General features: G+C 43.0%; 1 protein-coding gene across 6 annotated transcripts in view; it reads right to left on the bottom strand.

Annotated features, from left to right (window-relative positions):
* LOC105025456 (SRY-box transcription factor 13) overlaps positions 1 to 18,344 on the bottom strand; it is a 40,124-nt gene that overhangs the window by 15,144 nt on the left and 6,636 nt on the right. For 2 of the 6 annotated variants that reach the window (XR_003777283.2, XM_010896143.4), the window contains exons 1-4: positions 5,401 to 5,779; positions 1,836 to 2,061; positions 501 to 615; positions 17 to 103 (exon numbers count right to left, since the gene is read on the bottom strand). Coding sequence is in view for 5 of the 6 variants with exons in the window: in XM_010896143.4 (XP_010894445.3) it covers positions 17 to 103; positions 501 to 615; positions 1,836 to 2,061; positions 5,401 to 5,474 (502 nt within the window). In the remaining variant the exon portion in view is untranslated. Of the gene's footprint in view, positions 1 to 16; positions 104 to 500; positions 616 to 1,835; positions 2,062 to 5,400; positions 5,782 to 18,235; positions 18,263 to 18,344 lie in introns of those variants that run through there. The other 4 variants (XM_029114210.2, XM_029114211.2, XM_029114212.2 and 1 more) reach the window with 3 other exon arrangements.

The following is an 18,344-nucleotide window of genomic DNA, read 5'->3' as shown; positions in this document are numbered from 1 at the left end:
AGGGGATTGGCCTCACCTTTAAGATTGTTGCCTCCAAGTGGGGTTTTGTGCAAAAGTTTCTCTCTCCAGTCTGTACTCAGCAGCTTCTCTATGGTGGGCATGACTGCAAACAGGACACAAACGTGGCGTTTTGTTGTTCAGCCTCCATATTGTATGAATAAACAGAACTGTGTGTGGGAGCGTTCATGTGTAAATCAATGCACCAGTTCACATTTCATGGACTGCTACTTTGTAAGGATTTTAATAGGAATATATTTACTAACCCCCCTGCAATAGAAAACTTGCCATGGGAAAATCAATGCAATTCTGTAGCCTATGAATACGAGTACAAACCTGAGCACACAGAGCGCGAAGGCAAACTCATCTAGTCTCTTCAGTGTAAAGGGGACGCATGGTTAAAACCCATTGGCCTTTACCAGTGTACCGGGATGCCTTCAAAGGGCCATGTGAAGATCAGTAACACCTCCCCCGGGACAGGAGACAGTGTGGGTGTGGCGTACCTTCGCTGACAGGCGGGTGCACGTGTCCCTCCGGCCGCCGGTCGTAACCTCTGCTGCTACCCTTCATCACCGAAGGACTCTGTCTGAGAAGCTGTTCCTTAGCCGGAGAACCTTCCTACCAGGGACAGAGAACAGCAGCATGAAGTAGAACACTCACGGGATTGGCTGACAGTATTAGAGCAGGGAAGGAGTCCTCAAACACAAATTGATTCAGAATGAAAGAACATTCAAGGAGCTTTACACCGACTTTGGACAAACCACGTATTGGGTCCTCGGAAATAAGCCATTCTTTCAGCCTTTGGATTCTTTTTTTTGTGTGCAAGTTTTCAGCTAATTTCCTGCATTTAGCTGAGGTTTAACTAGGGTCATGCATATTCATGCATTTCGCCTGTTTAGTGTACATGTAGAATCAGCTTGTAAAACCAACATTATGTTTAGAATACCAAACCTATTCTGGAATCACTGCTGTAAAATAAATGTACGCATTCAATTTGGTTAAGGCATCTAAATTGCTCCCGCACTTCACCAAGTACCTATGTTGTCAGGTCGTCAAATAAAACTCCACAAAGTGGATAGCAACCTGGTAAACTACATTCAATTTGTTCCTGGGGATTTTTACTGACAAGCCTGTACACCACAGGATTGGCAGGATGTTTCTTTTTAGAAGTACATATTGGCAGCGGGGGTTTAAAGGACGCCTTATTGGCAGCGTGGGTTTAAAGGACGCCTTATTGCGGAACTAGAAACCAATTAACTTTAGAGTACGTCAGAAATGCAGAATCCAGCCATATAACAAGGTATGTGTAGGCACCAGCGTGGAAGGATGCATGAGGTCGGGTCTTTTGGTATTGAAGAGTAAGTGGGGGTCACAGACTGCATGTTGGATGGTATAACAGCTGTGTTGTAGGGTGGTCAGCACAGCGTTCTGGGTCACTGGCATAAAGGTGAATGAGGGAAGGCGCAGCCGACAGGTTTGCGGTTGTTGGGGACGAGCAATGTTTCCTCCACAAACACAGTTGTGTTATTGGGAGTAGTCTTCTGTCCCAATCACTCCAGGTATTGTTTTGCAAGTAAAACTGGGTTCAGGTATCTAAGAGTGAAGTCAATCATAGGATACGATCTGTCTGTAGACACATCCGCTGCCCTTAAATTTCTGAGGGCTCCACCCCAAACAAAGAGCTGGTTGCAATACACTTCTTTAAGTTCAAGGTCAGAATAAGCAAGGAACAAAAATGCATGAAATAGATATAAAGTGTCAGTGTCTGGAAGGCAACTGGAAAGCACACCAGCAAAATCACTGATTGAACTTGAAAAATTTAAAAGATTCACTCTTACTGAGGGTGAGCGAGAGAGGGGAGGAGTCAGCTGTCTAGACTCTGACCGCTCTATTGGCTCATATCCAGACCAATCACAGGCAGGAGAAGAGCGCAGCTCTGCCTTGGTGTGGGTTCCTCCCCTTTCTGCTCCAGAATCCTCCTCCTCCAGCTTCACACCGACGCCCACCATGCTGACATCACCGTTGGCATGGAGATGCAGCGCTGGGGGGCTGGGCTCAACCATTCTGTGAGGAAGAGAGAGGATAGATAAAGGATGAAGGGTTACAGTGCAGATCAATTGACAGTCTATGGGAACATGAAGGGAAACATCAAGCAAAGGTCTTACAGTATGTTTCCACAACGGCGCACTCCACTAACTATCTCTGTAAGTTCAAACTTGACTGCTCGCCTGGAGCACAAACACACATGACAAGATCACCTTTCTGTGTATATCATAGCTGTAATAAGATCATAAGCCTTTTCAGGTGTGACCATATCCCTGGGACTCTGAGCTTTCGGTGGTGTGGATATGGGCCACTGCTTTGCATAGGGACAGAAGATATACTGTGAATGAATGTCATGGGGAACATGAACACACACACACCCTTTAGATGAACATCATAATTTATACTCTGAAAGGAATTGTAGATGAGGTTAAACTGAACCTCACACAAACAAACAAACACAATAGAGAGAAAGTCTGAACTCTCCAACTTCAGCTGTATTTTCCCCCACCTTCATTGTCAGAGGACAGAAAAACACGGTAGACAGGAGAACAAAACAAGCAGAACACACAGGGCGAAAAGTGCACATATAGCTATATAAAGAGAAAGAGAACAGCCATTGTTAGACAGAGGGAACAAAGGAAGCCAGGACAATGGGCAAGAGACGGACAAAAGCCGCGGGCCACAGGAAACAGGGCCGATAACAATGCCAGCGGAATGTGCCGACCAACTCGGGAATGGGGGGGAAAATGCCGAGCACATAGTGATTAGAGTTCCTCCCACTGTTCCTCCGGTTACATTCTGTCTCAACACAAAGCCACCTGCCTGCCAGGGGCCAAGGTTCCAAACCTGTGTGTGCGCGTGTGTGCGCGCGCGTGCGTGTGTGTGTGTATATGTGTTTGTGCCAGTAAGTGAATGACTGACTAAGAGAGAGCAACTTAACTCTGTACAACTGGTTCTTCTCCTTGGACTGGATGAACTTGGCGGAGTCAAAACCAATCTCTGCAATGTGTGTGTGTGTGTGTGTGTGTGTGTGTGTGTGTGTGTGTGTGTGTGTGTGTGCGCGTGGGTGAGACAAACCTAAAGTAACTGAGTTTGCTCTAAACTCCACTTCCCAACAACCCAGATTAAAAGGCCAGGGGCTATATGTGAGCAGGTGGGGATGAGTTAAACAGTCTGAACTTCCAGAACATAGAAGGATCCTGTCAGTGGAGACAACCCTCCCAATCCACTCACATCCTCCCCACACAGCTGAAAGCCTTTGTTCCCCTCCTCAGAAACACTGCCTGTGGGAAGTATTGCTGGCAGTATTAACCCTCCAGCTGGAAAGCCATTCCAACAGTATTCCAGTCAACTTCCCAAAGCCGCTGGTTTAGAAAGCTGCCACAGCTGACTTTAATGCCACTATTGTGTGTGTGTGTGTGTGTTTGAGTGTCACCTTTTTCCCAGTATATCCACGGACACAAAGGCATGCCCATAATTAATGACTGATCCATGGACCTACCATGTGTGTGTGTGTGTTTGTGTTTGTGTATGTTTTCTGTGGTTGGGGACCATGTTCTGTAACATCTAATCTTAGAGTTAAACAATGCTTGCCTCAGGCCTCTAAAGCTTATCAATGCTCTCCACACAAATCCTATCTAGTTAAATGTACACTTGCCCCATCTACAGCAAACTGTATCAACAAGGAACTCATGGGTGCAGGTTTAGTGAACTGTAAAGTCTGATTTGAGTGGAATGGGATCACAGTAGCGTTTGATTGGGGCAGAACAGACCATCAAGGGTAGTAGTCTGACTAAACATGGTCCTCCTTACCAGACCATACGGGTCGAACCTGTAGCACACACTAATGCTACGATTATAGGATACCGTAATTCAGCTTACCACAGCCAGTCACAAATAAACTGGATCATGGATTTAAAATGTCTCATTCATTTGTAAAAACTACAGCCACAAATAAATGTCTAAGATCGTTGCAGTTCGATTCAAATGGAGACGGTTGACATCAGTGTTCAACTCCATGTCCTTCATCCATACAGCCATGTTCTGATCAGAGGCTACTGTCCAGGAAAAGGTGGATGTTGGATGAGAGCATATCGAGGAAGGGAAGAAGCCTGTTTAAGCCCCAGCGATAAGATCAGTGTGGAGTCTGAACTCAGACACCTCTGAAAGAGAACACTCCCCACAACACCCCAAACAGTCAACACTCCAGGTTCAGTTACCCTGCAAGTTGTAACGTGTTAACCCAACATGCAATGCAAATGCCTTTTGTTGTTCTCTTTCTCTCCCTGAGAGGAAGGGTTCTGCTCAGTGCTGTCTTTGTTGTTCTCCAAATATGGCCTGAAGGGACAAGGGGAGGGACGAGGGCAGAGAGGAGTCCCTTCCAGCTCTATGCCGGTTCATGGCAGCTGATCAAGAGGCCGAATTATTTTAATAAACAAATAAAGACTCCGCCATCTCGAACTACGAGACTGACAGTTCTAAAGATAGCAGCTCTGCCTGAACTCCTCAGAACAAAAAAAATAAAACACACACACACATACACACACATACACACACAGAGTTGACCCATGTTGGAAGAAACATTTCCAAGCTATTTTTCCTCAAGCCTTGATACACCTTAGGCTGGATACATACAAATCGGCTCGGAAGGTTTAAACGTGCTGGCAAAAGTGTTCTCCAGCCCAGAGTGGTGGGTCGTTTCCCCTTATGCCCAGAGGACTGGCACAGTGGCAGGTGAGACGGGCAATGCCAACATTAAAACCACATCGATGGCTGGGACAAAACCCTTCTGAAAATAACAGGTGCAGCATAGCACAGGTGCAGACACATAGAGAGAATGTGGTCCCAGGCCCCCCTGGGGATGAAAACAGAGCCTCTGTAGAGCCCAAATCAGACACTCTAATGTTTAATAAGACAGCATTACTCAGTTCTACAACAGCTGCCATTACAGCTCATATGGTAATAACAGGTACACGGTGGTAAGGACTTGACACTACTGGAACAGAATTCCAGACAAATGAAACAAAAAAGAAAATTGTCAATGACTAATAATTTAACTTTTACATTCCCAGGTTGTATTACAGGATTTCTGTCAAACGGAAACCCGTCAAAGTGCCTAAACGTGCCCTGTGTCCCCACAACCACCGGCTTTCAAACTGATTCTACTTGATTTGCACCTATAAACAAGATACACATTACACACACAAAGTCCCAACCGGTATCTTTAAAAACCTAAATAATTCCCTTTATATAGTGTCTTGAGAACATAAGCGTTAAATAAAGACCCTGAAGACACAAGCTTTCGGTCTGTTTGAGACACAAATAGGGTGAGGAAGCTGAGGGGAAAGGGAAATGTACCTCTTAGGCGTGGAGGTCCCCAGACCCAGAGAACCCCTCCATTGCAGAGCATTGGAGATGCTGAAGCACGTCATTCTCTTCAGGCACACACGAGACAGCCGTAACAACTCCTCTCTCACTCTGTCAGGACAGTACAAAGTCCCCCTCCTATGCCTATCAATACTTTTCTCTATGTTCTTCTTTACTTCTCAACTTTTCTGCTCTGCTCTCTCTGTCCCGCCCCTCTCTAAACTCTCTGTTCAGCTCCCTCTGGTACTCTTCCTATGCCTCCCTCGGTCTCCTTCGCGCTCTTTTTCCTCACTGTCAACCTAAACCTTCAGTCGGAGTGACAAAGAGCCTCTTTTTTGGCATCTTTGAGGCAAACGATTCACTGATTTGCATAATATTCCTCTCAGTGACCCTATGTCTAGTTCATGAATAAGTGATAAGGATCAAATGGCTGGACCCACAGGTGTGATAGAGCGCCAGGACGCCCAGGAAACCATGATGCCTAACAATGACACCTCTGTGTTTAAAGGTGTTTCTTGGCAGGCTGCCTGAACCTGGGCCACCACAGAAGGAGACGAATACAACACATTCAAATGTGCCACGAGACAGATTGACAAGAAACAACAAGCCAATAATAACACCCTTTCAGGTGAGATTTCAACTGACCCCGGTGATCAACGCTGCCTCCATCCTAACGGCGTCCATCGCAGGAAAAACGTCCGATAATCAGTTGTGACTATCGGTCACAGAGTTCAGGGAGATGTGGTTGTGTATGGTTGCGTATGTTTGTGCGTGGTTGCGTAACTCGGATGAAGATCACGCTGGGCTTGGGAGCAGCGATAACTGAGCGGACATTCACTCCCCCTTTCACTGGTGACACAAAAGCTTCCCTCTGCTTCACTCCAGCCCACACAATGCAGTGGATTAACACACAGGCGGACAGAAACGGTGGATGTCAAGTCTGTTTCTGGTGACCTACTGTGTGGAGGCCGGATCTCAAGGGAGATGACCATCCACTGGCCCAAAACCAGCCCAGGCCTTCTTAAATGGCACCAATAACTCGAGACAGTTATTTAAATGGTCCACCACCTAGCGTAAGTGATACCGTTTAACGTGTGCTATTTCACTGAGACATGGACCCACTGTGAGGTCCAAGGTCAATGTTCCCGTCTCGGTCCTGGTGAAGACACGGGATCCGGCCCATCATGGGTCAGATATTTATTAGACTAAGCCTCGTGCTGACAGAACAAGTCGATACATACATCTGTCTGTCACGATGACCTCGACATGCGACGGCTGCTGTGACAGTATTTTAGGTTTTATGGACACACACACACACACACACACACACACACACACACACACACACACACACACAGTCTCTGAATAGGTCTGAACCAGGTTTCAGGTGCTGTGTTGCAGGCTGTCTCATTAGGAGCGAAGCCACCCACCACAGCTCTCCTTCACTCCACTCTTGCTCTGGTCTTCTGGTCTTTTGATGTCAAGAGTGCTGGTCCCAGGGGGCCACAAAAGACACACAAACACACAGACAATAGACTCATTCACTTTCTTCCTCCCTCCCTCTCACTCACACACACACACACACACACACACACACACACACACACACACACACACACACAAAGCTATTACCGTTCAAAATCCTACAAATCTATAACTAACGATAATTCTAACCTAATTCCTAAACCTTAACTTTTACTCTAATCCAAATCCCACATTGAAACCTAAACTTAACCCATAAGACCGATACAAATATTTGGGAAAGGTGACATTTTCCTTGTTTTGCTATCCTTGTGGGGATTTTCAGTACCCACTAGGTTTGTAAAACACAAACACAAACGAGGAGAGGTTGCTCTGGTTGGAATCAGTAAGAATTGTGTTTGTTTGTGGTTGACTATCTCTGCTTGTTCCGTGTGGTTCACTGGGACAGCCCCTTGATATCCCCATGTGTTGCCCACACAGAAACACGCCATACAAACACAGTAGCAACTGTCACATGGAAAAAGGATTCTTAATGTACTGGTGTCCTCTCTTTCTCCGCACACTTCTGTCCCCCCTCTCCTCTGTCCCCCCTCTCCTCTCTCCCCCCCTCTCCTCTGTCCCCCCCTCTCCTCTGTCCCCTCCTCTCCTCTCAATTTCAAATTGCTTTATTGGCCGGGAAAACAATGCGTAAATACTGCCAAAGCATCAATGTACAATGCACAGTGTTATAAAATAAAACAACCCATTAGTGAGATAAAAAAAATGAATAATTGTCATTGTAGGAATTTTGAAAATGGAACAATAGCTGTGAATACCAATGAAAATATATTTGAAAAGAATAATTGGGAATAATAAATTGATAAATAAACAATAACATACTATCATTATTACCATTTCAACAATCTACAGTAATACAATAGAACAACTATTTCTATCACCATCATCTATAACATCAATACATCTAACTGGTGAAACCACGGTCATGAGAGGTTACAGTATTTCTAATAGATATAGGTGCAGCCAGGGTCCCTCCGGCTATGGAGGGAATATACACATCTGTCTGCTCTTCTGCTCGTCAGTAATTTAGTTTTTCCTGTGGGTGCAATGTCTCATAGTAAAGCAGAACGTGCATCTCTGTCTCCCCTGTCATGCAGTGACCACATACACACTCCTGTGTGGGTAGCCATGTCTTTTTATGTCTGCCAGTTTCTACACCCAAGGGGTGGTCTCTCAGCCTGTACTTGGTGAGGATCTGTCTGTTTCAGATCTCTGACAGAAGACATCCTCACGGTTTAGGGTGGGATAGGAGTTTAGTCTGCCTCTCCCCCCCCCCCCTCTCTATCCGACTCCCCCCCTCCTCCCCTTCTACCCTCTCCTCTCGGTCCTCTCCCCCCCTCTCTCTCTCCTTCTCTCTCTCCCTCCCCCTCTCTCTCTCCCCCTCTCCCTATCCGACTCCCCCCCTCCTCCCCTTCTACCCTCTCCTCTCTGTCCTCTTGGTCCCCCCCCTCCCTCTCTCTCTCCCTCCCCCTCTCCCTATCCGACTCCCCCCCTCCTCCCCTTCTACTCTCTCCTCTCTGTCCTCTTGGTCCTCCCCCCCCCTCCCCCTCTCTCTCTCTCCCTCCCCCTATCCGACTCCCCCCCCTCCTCCCCTTCTACTCTCTCCTCTCTGTCCTCCTGGTCCTCTCTCCCCCCTCTCTGTTTCTGCCCTCTTCTCAAAGTGTTTTTAAATGAAATGTATAAATAGACTGATGACACAAACAAACTTTTCATAAAAATGCAGAAGAAAAAAATGAGGAGAAAGACTTGCTCGGGCTCAGCGGCTCCTTTATTCTGCTTTTGAGAAACCCAGTTTAAAAAGCAGCCTCTCTTTTCACCCCCCCCCCCCATCTCTTTCCAGCTCAGGAACAGGCAATGTATTGTGGTAGACAGCGAAAGGATACAGTGGCATTTATCAGAGAAGAGAGGAGCAGGATGGGGGAGACGGACAAAACATCCTCCCAATAAAGAGAGAGAACAAGAAAAGGGGAAGAATGGATGTGTATGAAGGGCCCCACAGAAACCCTCCCTCCCTTCCCGTGATCAACCCCCTGCCCCTTCGGGCAAACTTAGATAAAAGAGGCAGACACACTTTATATCCTAGCTTCTTTCAGGACCAATACTTTAGGGTGCCCACGTGTTTAGACAGCATATGTGACAAGAGACAGAGCACGTGTGTGTGTGTGTGTGTGTGTGTGTGTGTGTGTGTGTGTGTATTGCAATTTTCTAAATAAATATTAGCACATTTCATTTACCATTCCCTTGCAAGAAATTGGAGAACTTTATTTTTGGCAAATAATGAATCATAAAGGAAACAATGAAATCTCAACAAATACGCTAACAATTACATTGATTAGTTACTGCAGTCCAAGTTGAGTTCATAATGCAGGTGAACTTAACAATGGCCCCAGGATATGTGCAAGACAAGAAGTCGCCTGAGAACAAAGATCCACCACTTTTTAGCTCCTCTGGTACTTGGGCCCTTGGCAATGTCAACCACATTATAAACTTTACCAACTCCTATGTCGATATCTTACTGCAGGTCAATCACCCCAAACAGCTCTTTATCAAGGGGCCTATATTTTTGCAAAAGGTGGAATATTCTTTATTGATTTGTATATATGGTGTTTGTTTGTGTGTGTGTGTGTGCGTGTGTGCGTGTGTGAGTAGTGTTTGCTTTGGGTCTCAGAGTGGCGGGCCAAGGCTCTGAAGCGTCGCCATGGAGACGGAGCAGTAGGGAGCACAACAGGTGGTTCTGAAGAACGATAGTGGGACTGTGCCTTAACATCTCCAGAGATGATCACGTCTTCAACTTCAAGGGTGGAAAACGCACTAGTATCTCATTCACTATTGTGAAACAGATATAGAGAACAATGACAATCTAAGAGAGAGGAGAGCGACGAGAAAGAGAGACAATCAAAAAGTAACTGAGGGACACAGAGAAAGAGATAGAGACAAAAGTGAGACAACATAAAGTAAAGGTACACAAATACTAAGTGTGCAGTTAAATGGACAAAATAGTAGCTTGGAGCCTGTGGTGTCTGGAACTGGTCACATTTGTTCAGACAGTATGCGGTGGAACAATCAAAAACTAAATGTTACTAAATAATAATAATAATAATAATAACTTCGTAAGCTCGTCATAAATGTGTGATTGACATGTGGGAGACCACAAACAAACAATGAATTAAACCTCCATTGGTCAAAACATCAACACCACTTCAAAAATGGCGTTGACAGACACAGCAAGAAGGGCCCTTCTGCACCATCAAAAAGGCCCAACAACCACCCAATCAGGACCTGGCTTAAAATATTCCAATCAGACAGAAACCATCATTTATTTCTAAGAATTCCCAGAATAATTCTACAAAATTCTCCTCTAAAGCACTACAACCACATACAACTACCTAAAGGATAGTGATTCTCAAACCTTCCATAACAAAGCCCTCATCTACAGACAGATGACTGTTGAGCCTCCTCAGCCAGCCAGATGAGGATCTGTTCAGGGGAGACAGAGATGCACGTTCTGTTTTACTGTTTTACACACTGGAAAGAATCAACCAAATAACAGACAAATTGGAATGCCATCCTGACCTAAACAGAATATACAATTGCACAGTACCAAAAGCAATGTTGTGTAATGACACAGTGAGCATGGCATTGCTAGCCAGAAAGGACACCACAGGCAGACCTGGCTCACAGAAGGAGACCGGCTGTGTAAAAACTGCCCACAATCTCCTAATCTCCTGTCAAATGTATGATCACAGTAGACACGTATTCCTCTCTTATAACGCATTCTCACTTGCAAATATTCGCAAGCTTTTACAACAGTGCGCGTCTCCAGACAGCAACCAAATTATCACTTTTTTCCAGCCTTTTTCTTGGCTTTTGAGACTTAATTTGTTGCATCAGTGCAACCCCCCAAAACCTTATGCTGTCCCCCAATGTTAACGGTCAAACGGAAAAGTGAATCATTTTGTCCTGATTAAACTGTCTACTTCAGTATTTTTCACGAGTGGTGTAAAAAAGTGTGTGCCTTATCATGATCCACTCTCTGTGTCTATCCCTTACCCCTCCTTCTGATGAGGGAGTAACGGAGACAACAGCACCCTGTTGGCTTGTTAAACAGGTAGGTAGGCAACTACTGCCCTGCACAATGAGAAGTTTTCTAAATGAAGCAACTAAAGAGGGTGAACAACAGAAAAAATTGTGAGCAAAGAAGCCGAGACCATAGCAAAATAAGGCCTAGAGCATCACCTAACACGACAGGCTAAAGATCTAAAACATCCTCCTAAACATCTACAACAGCCTCCTATTCTGACAGAGCCTTGCATACAGTGTAGAATGACTTCCGTTTACAGTTTATGGATTGCTGGCACTGGGCCCTGTGATGCTCTCGTTGTTACTGACTCAAATGTGAAAAATCAGTTGAAAGATATGACCAATAACATTTAAAATGCCTTTATAATTTTTTTTAACTCGTGTGTCATGTTAACTTGTAATTTAAGATTAGCTTATGTCATTTTTTCACCCACTGTTTTCATTTATTCTGTTTTGTTATTTTTTCACTTGCTTTGGCGATGTAAACATGATTCCCATGTAAATAAAGCCCTGTAAATTAAATTGACAGAAAGGGGATGATACAGGAGGGTGAGACATAGGAGTACTGATGGCATGTTATGGCTGTCCTCTGTGTGTGAACTTGATACAGTGGGGAGAACAAGTATTTGATACACTGCCAATTTTGCAGGGTTTCATACTTACAAAGCATGTAGAAGTCTGTAATGTTTGTCATAGGTACACTTCAACTGTGAAAGACTGAATCTAAAACAAAAATCCAGAAAATCACATTGTATGATTTTTAAATAATTTATTTGGATTTTATTGCATGACATAAGTATTTGATCACCTACCAACCAGTAAGAATTCCGGCTCTCACAGACATGTTAGTTTTTCTTTAAGAAGCTTCTGTTCTCCACTCATTACCTGTATTAACTGCACCTATTCTAACTCGTTACCTGTATAAAAGACACCTCTCTACACACTCAATCAAACAGACTCCAACCTCTCCACAATGGCCAAGACCAGAGAGCTGTGTAAGGACATCAGGGATAAAATTGTAGACCTGCACAAGGCTGGGATGGGCTACAGGACAATAGGCAAGCAGCTTGATGAGAAGGCAACAACTGTTGGCGCAATATTTAGAAAATGGAAGAAGTTCAAGATGACGGTCAATCTCCCTCGGTCTGGGGCTCCATGCAAGATCTCACCTCATGGGGCATCAATGATCATGAGGAATGTGAGGGATCAGCCCAGAACTACATGGCAGTACCTGGTCAATGACTTGAAGAGAGCTGAGACCACAATCTCCCATTAGTAACACACTAGGACGTCATGGATTAAAATCCTGCAGCGCACGCAAGGTCCCCCTGCTCAAGCCAGCGCATGTCCAGGCCCATCTGAAGTTTGCCAATGACCATCTGGATGATGCAGAGGAGGAATGGGAGAAGGTCATATGGTCTGATGAGACAAACAGAGATTTTTGGTCTAAACTCCACTCGCTGTGTTTGGAGGAAGAAGAAGGATGAGTACAACCCCAAGAACACCATCCCAACCGTGAAGCATAGAGGTGGAAACATCATTCTTTGGGGATGCTTTTCTGCAAAGGGACAACTGCACCGTATTGAGGGGAGGATGGATGGGGCCATGTATCGCGAGATATTGGCCAACAACTTCCTTCCCTCAGTAAGAGCATTGAAGATGGGTCGTGACTGGGTTTTCCAGCATGACAACGACCCGAAAAACACACAGCCAGGGCAACTAAGGAGTGGCTCCTTAAGAAGCATCTCAAGGTCCTGGAGTGGCCTAGCCAGTCTCCAGACCTGAACCCAATAGAAAATCTTTGGAGGGAGGTGAAAGTCCGTATTGCCCAGCAACAGCCCCGAAAGGATCTGGAGAAGGTCTGTATGGAGGAATGGGCCAAAATCCCTGCTGCAGTGTGTGTAAACCTGGTCAAGAACTACAGGAAACGTATGATCTCTGTAATTGCAAACAAAGGTCTCTGTACCAATTATTAAGTTCTGCTTTGCTGATGTATCAAATACATGTCATGCAATAAAATGCTAATTAATTACTTAAAAATCTTAGAGATTTTCTGGATTTTTGTTTTAGATTCCGTCACTCACAGTTGAAGAGTACTGATGATAAAAATTGCAGAATTCTACATGCTTTGTAAGTGGGAAAACCTGCAAAATCGGCAGTGTATCAAATGCTTGTTCTCCCCACTGTAAGTTTAATCAACAGTGCTCTGCTATGGAGGGCCCACTGGGTCTGGGAGTATGCTGAAAAAACAAGTTAGTGATTCTACTTGGACGGGATGAATTTGAATATACCAGAGCCAATCTCAAGAATATACATCTGTATGACACAAAGAGCCACAAAACACGAACAAATATCAAAGTTACTGCAGTCACTGACCTATTAAAGCAAAATCATATGCTCCTGACAAAATCATACGCAGTTGATTTTCAACCAGGGAGCAAATTAATAAATCAACCAATTCCAAATATTATTCAAAACTCTTTTACGCCTTCATGGATACATAGCAAACTACTGAAAGGTTGAAGACAGTTCTTAACATTTTATTTTATTATTTCCCCCCACCAATTTGGATCAGTTTTCAGGATTAATAATACACTCTTTTGCACACAGAGTTGAACCAAATTTCATTGTTTGCATCTAGTGAAATGGTCTGGCACCCAGATATGGTTTAATACTGATTAACAGTAATGATAATGAACACCATTCCATTTCATGTGTGTTTCCTGGTATATTTTTCAGGTATATTTACATATCTAAATGGAGGACACACAGGTGGCTATAATGACTAGAGATCTAGAGATACAGTCAGGTTCAGTTTCATTTAGGTTAGGGTAAATATCAGAGTTATATCCTATTTATACCAAAACAGAAACCAGCTAAAATGTCATCAACTTTATGTTATTTCTGAAAAGGTACTGCCGGTAATAAATACTGTTACTGACAACTAAGGTAGTCTTACATTCTGTCAGCACCGGCTTTGGACCGCATTAAATCGTGTACATTCTATTGTTGATCTTCTACAACATGAAACACTTCCTTTTGTCAATCACAAAGCTTCACAGAAATACAGGCTATAGATTATTTAGGTTCATTCATGAGCTCTTACTGTATATTATCACAAGGAATGCGCACATCTGTCTCTTCCTCTAGTTTCTTGACTATAACATGTAAAAGTTTTAAAGGCTTTTAAGTTTAGTAAATTTTTTATTATGCCTAATATTTAGCCATCAAACAATGAATGAGCTTCCTCAGCTCCATATCTTGTCGAGACAAGCCTGCTTACAATAACACAAGCTACACTATTCCTATTATGCTGAAGTTGCAAACGTTTTAGGCTGCAATATCTTGGTGGACATTTATGATAAGCGTTTTGCTAAGATTAGTCTCAATTAGATAAAAATAATTATCAGTTGCAGAGGACGTTTGTTAGCACGCTATAAATGTGCATCATATCTTGTGGAGAGTGAGGGTAGGAAATAACGATGAGACGAGGATCAAACAAACTTTTTCAAATCACCCTACAGTATATGAGTTTTTTTCAAGTCAGGATTGAAAATTTCTTGATGACTTTGTGACTGCACTCACACAAGGAGTACATGTTCCTTTGTAACTTTGACTCAAAGTAAATAAGCCAAAATCGACATGGGATGTTCTTTTCTCTTTGAATGTAGTTATTTAATGCACCAAATACCAAACAAAAACAGGGCCAAAAATATCTAGAAATGAGGAAGAGTCTGACAGCAACAACAGTTGATAAATACACTACAGATATTTACGTTCTTTTCCACTGCAGATATGAATCTACAGAACGGGTGAAGTGGTTGTAAATGTAATGTGGTACAGTTGAGGCATAGTTACAAACTATATAAAGCTGAAACAAATTTAAGGTACTGTTAGTCAAAATGTTAAGTTTACATTTTCATGGTTAATGATCAAGTAAGGATCAAGGTTTAGACAGGGTTAAGCCTTCATTTGAGAGGTTGAGGTTGCAGGTATGGGAAAATGTTAGAAGTGGAAAAAGGGTTTGGAAATGGAAAGACTGGTATGGAGAGCAAGTGTTTAGATGTCTCCATTCGGTTTAGTTTGCTTTAATGTTTCCACTTTGCTTAAATGTCTGTCTCCTTGTTTTTTTTTTTTGTTGTATGTTAAAAATAAGCAGTAGATTCTAAATGTTTGTAACTTTCTAAATCTAAAGGTGTTAAGGTAAGGGCTGTACTGTTAAAGACGTATATGAAATCAAGACCAGAGAAGACGGACCACCTTGAAACCATTTTGAAACGGCACTCAGTGGGTGAGCATGCAGTTACAGTGAGGGGATAGGTGGTAGGTGTCAGTCAGAGAGAAGTGACAACTGGAGAGAGACAGAATGGATTGTCCTGTTTTGACAGTCTTGCCTCCAGCTGACAGAAAGGGAAATAAAGCAGAGCTGAATATACCAGTGGAAAGGAAGACTAGCAGGTGGCTAAGCTGTAGTTTGTGGCTACTATGACTCCCCACTGTAGAAACCAATTACAGTTACTGCGTTACAAAAGCTTCAGTAATTCCATTACCACTTCGACAAAGAAATCTTGAGAATTAATGGCTTAATTCATAAACAAATATATAAAAACACTGCAGTTTATTGGTAGCTTGAACATGTTACTTCTGAACTTTCATTAACCTCTCTCCACATGATGTAGTTTTATGATAACAGAATTACAAGATAAAGTAAACTGACTTTAAGAACAGAATTCTTAAACTAAACTGACTAACTTGTCCAGACATAAATACAACAGTTGCCTTTTTTTTGGCAGTGGTCTTAAACTATGAAATAGCTTTTCATCATCTTTCAGATAGATGTTGTCTGAGCCCCTCTCCCCCATCCACTTCAAATTTAAGGGCTTATGGTTCTCTGAAAACCTCCCCAACAATTATATATTGACTACTGGTGAGCAATTAAAATGGGAATCAGTGTCAAACCTAAAATAGTCACCTTCGTAATGAATCATTGACATTGACTTTAATAATAAAATAATAAGAATAATACACTAAAAATAAATGTCATGCTGAAACATTAGGAGATCCTTGTCTACATGGAAATGGCCTAGATAATTTCAGAGGTTTTGCAATGTTAAATCCCACTGTAGGTACGGATTGTAAAATGGCTATTAAAGCACTGTCCCACACACTGCTGGACAATCAGACCGTCACCCAGATGAATAGGCCTAAAGAAACAACAAACAGCACAAACAACAAAAACACAGTTGTTTCCTTTTTAGGTTTCACTTATTCCAAAAGAGATGCAAATCAGCTGCGTAAAAAAGACAGCTGTGGGAAAAAACTGTCTCTGGTCATTTGCAAGTGACCACATGCACATGTTCACACGTGGTCATGATGGCCGATGAGGAATTAAACCGAAGGGCACAAGTAATCTGTTGTGTATATTGTGTAGACAGCCAGGGAAAATACATGTAAATGGAGCACAGAACGGGTGGGTTATATCATTGAGCTGGTTGGGTGGGCGCTGATCAAAAGAGGGTTTGTGAATTCTTCTGATGGGAGATTTAAACAAATCCACTGAACACTGGGCTGTGACAAGCCAACAGGTGACATTCACACCAGCTCCCACGCCTGAATATGAGGGGCCACACCAGGATACCAACCATGCAAATGTTCATAGTTAATAATAACAACACATTTTTGGGGTGGGGGTAGGCCATGGGGTAGTTCTTATTTTATTATAACTAAATAGATATATTGAGAAGAAAAGGACACAGGGAAATACGACATTGGCAGGTTTAATAATAAGATACGGGTTCATGTATGATGTATGTATTAAGACCAGGCTAGTCCAATTAACATCATTAGTGATTTATTTTAAAAGGCAGCTCAGGTCATCATGACAGTCAAACAGGAAAGATACATTCTACACCACAGAACAGTGTCCCTATGACATACTGAATGACACATTGTCACCCCCATCTGGGTCTTGGAAAATGTATTGGAGAGTGCAGTCCGTAATACGATTACCCACAGTACCACGCGTTGTGTTATATCAAAATAAGACTTAATGTGTTTGGACTTCTACAAATAATGTATACTGTATTGCATTGCTTGTTTTCTAAAGCTAAAATATAGAATTCTGGGGCAGTTGGTAGACCAGCGTTAGAGCATCTAACCGCTAATTATATTGATAGACATCGAAACCCAGAGCCAGCAAGGTTTAAAATCTGTTATTCTGTCCCTATGCAAAGCAGGTAACCACAACTGCTGCCAGAAAATTTTATAATAACAAATTCAACAATGCAAAACCCTTCATGAAAAATTCCTTATAAAATCGGGACAGTTGAAAATATACTAGGGGAGCGAGTGAAATGAGGTGTTATCCCCAAAAAATTTCAACCTTCCGTTAATGATTATTTTCAGAAATAACCAAGACTGTAGTAACATTGTGTTTATAAACATGGGTATTGACTCACTTCAGTAGGGTTTGGTAGTGAGTGTCACTTACGGCTTTGTGCCAGAAGGTTGAGGGACTATGAATGAGCTCACTCTCCTGCCTCTGTCATTACAAGATCAGGTGGCTGGAGAAAACGAGCAGTTAGAGGGAAATAGAACTTTCAAAATGTTTATGCTACAATATATTAATAATCATTACAAATACACTCACCTAAAGGATTATTAGGAAAACCTGTTCAATTTCTCATTAATGCAATTATCTAATCAACCAATCACATGGCAGTTGCTTCAATGCATTTAGGGGTGTGGTCCTGGTCAAGACAATCTCCTGAACTCCAAACTGAATGTCAGAATGGGAAAGAAAGGTGATTTAAGCAATTTTGAGCATGGCATGGTTGTTGGTGCCAGACGGGCCGGAGTATTTCACAATCTGCTCAGTTACTGGTATTTTCACGCACAACCATTTCTACGGGTTTACAAAGAATGGTGTGAAAAGGGAAAAACATCCAGTATGCGGCAGTCCTGTTGGCGAAAATGCCTTGTTAATGCTAGAGGTCAAAGGAGAATGGGCCGAATGATTCAAGCTGATAGAAGAGCAACTTTGACTGAAATAACCACTCGTTACAACCGAGGTATGCAGCAAAGCATTTGTGAAGCCACAACACGCACAACCTTGAGGCGGATGGGTTACAACAGCAGAAGACCCCACCGGGTACCACTCATCTCCACTACAAATAGAAAAAAGAGGCTACAATTTGCACGAGCTCACCAAAATTGGACAGTTGAAGACTGGAAGAATGTTGCCTGGTCTGATGAGTCTCGATTTCTGTTGAGACATTCAGATGGTAGAGTCAGAATTTGGCGTAAACAGAATGAGA

The sequence above is a fragment of the Esox lucius genome, chromosome 17 (assembly GCF_011004845.1).
Source record: "Esox lucius isolate fEsoLuc1 chromosome 17, fEsoLuc1.pri, whole genome shotgun sequence".
NCBI lineage: Eukaryota > Metazoa > Chordata > Actinopteri > Esociformes > Esocidae > Esox > Esox lucius.
The sequence above is the reverse complement of the archived record's forward strand: the minus strand, read 5'-3'. Positions and strand labels throughout refer to the sequence as shown.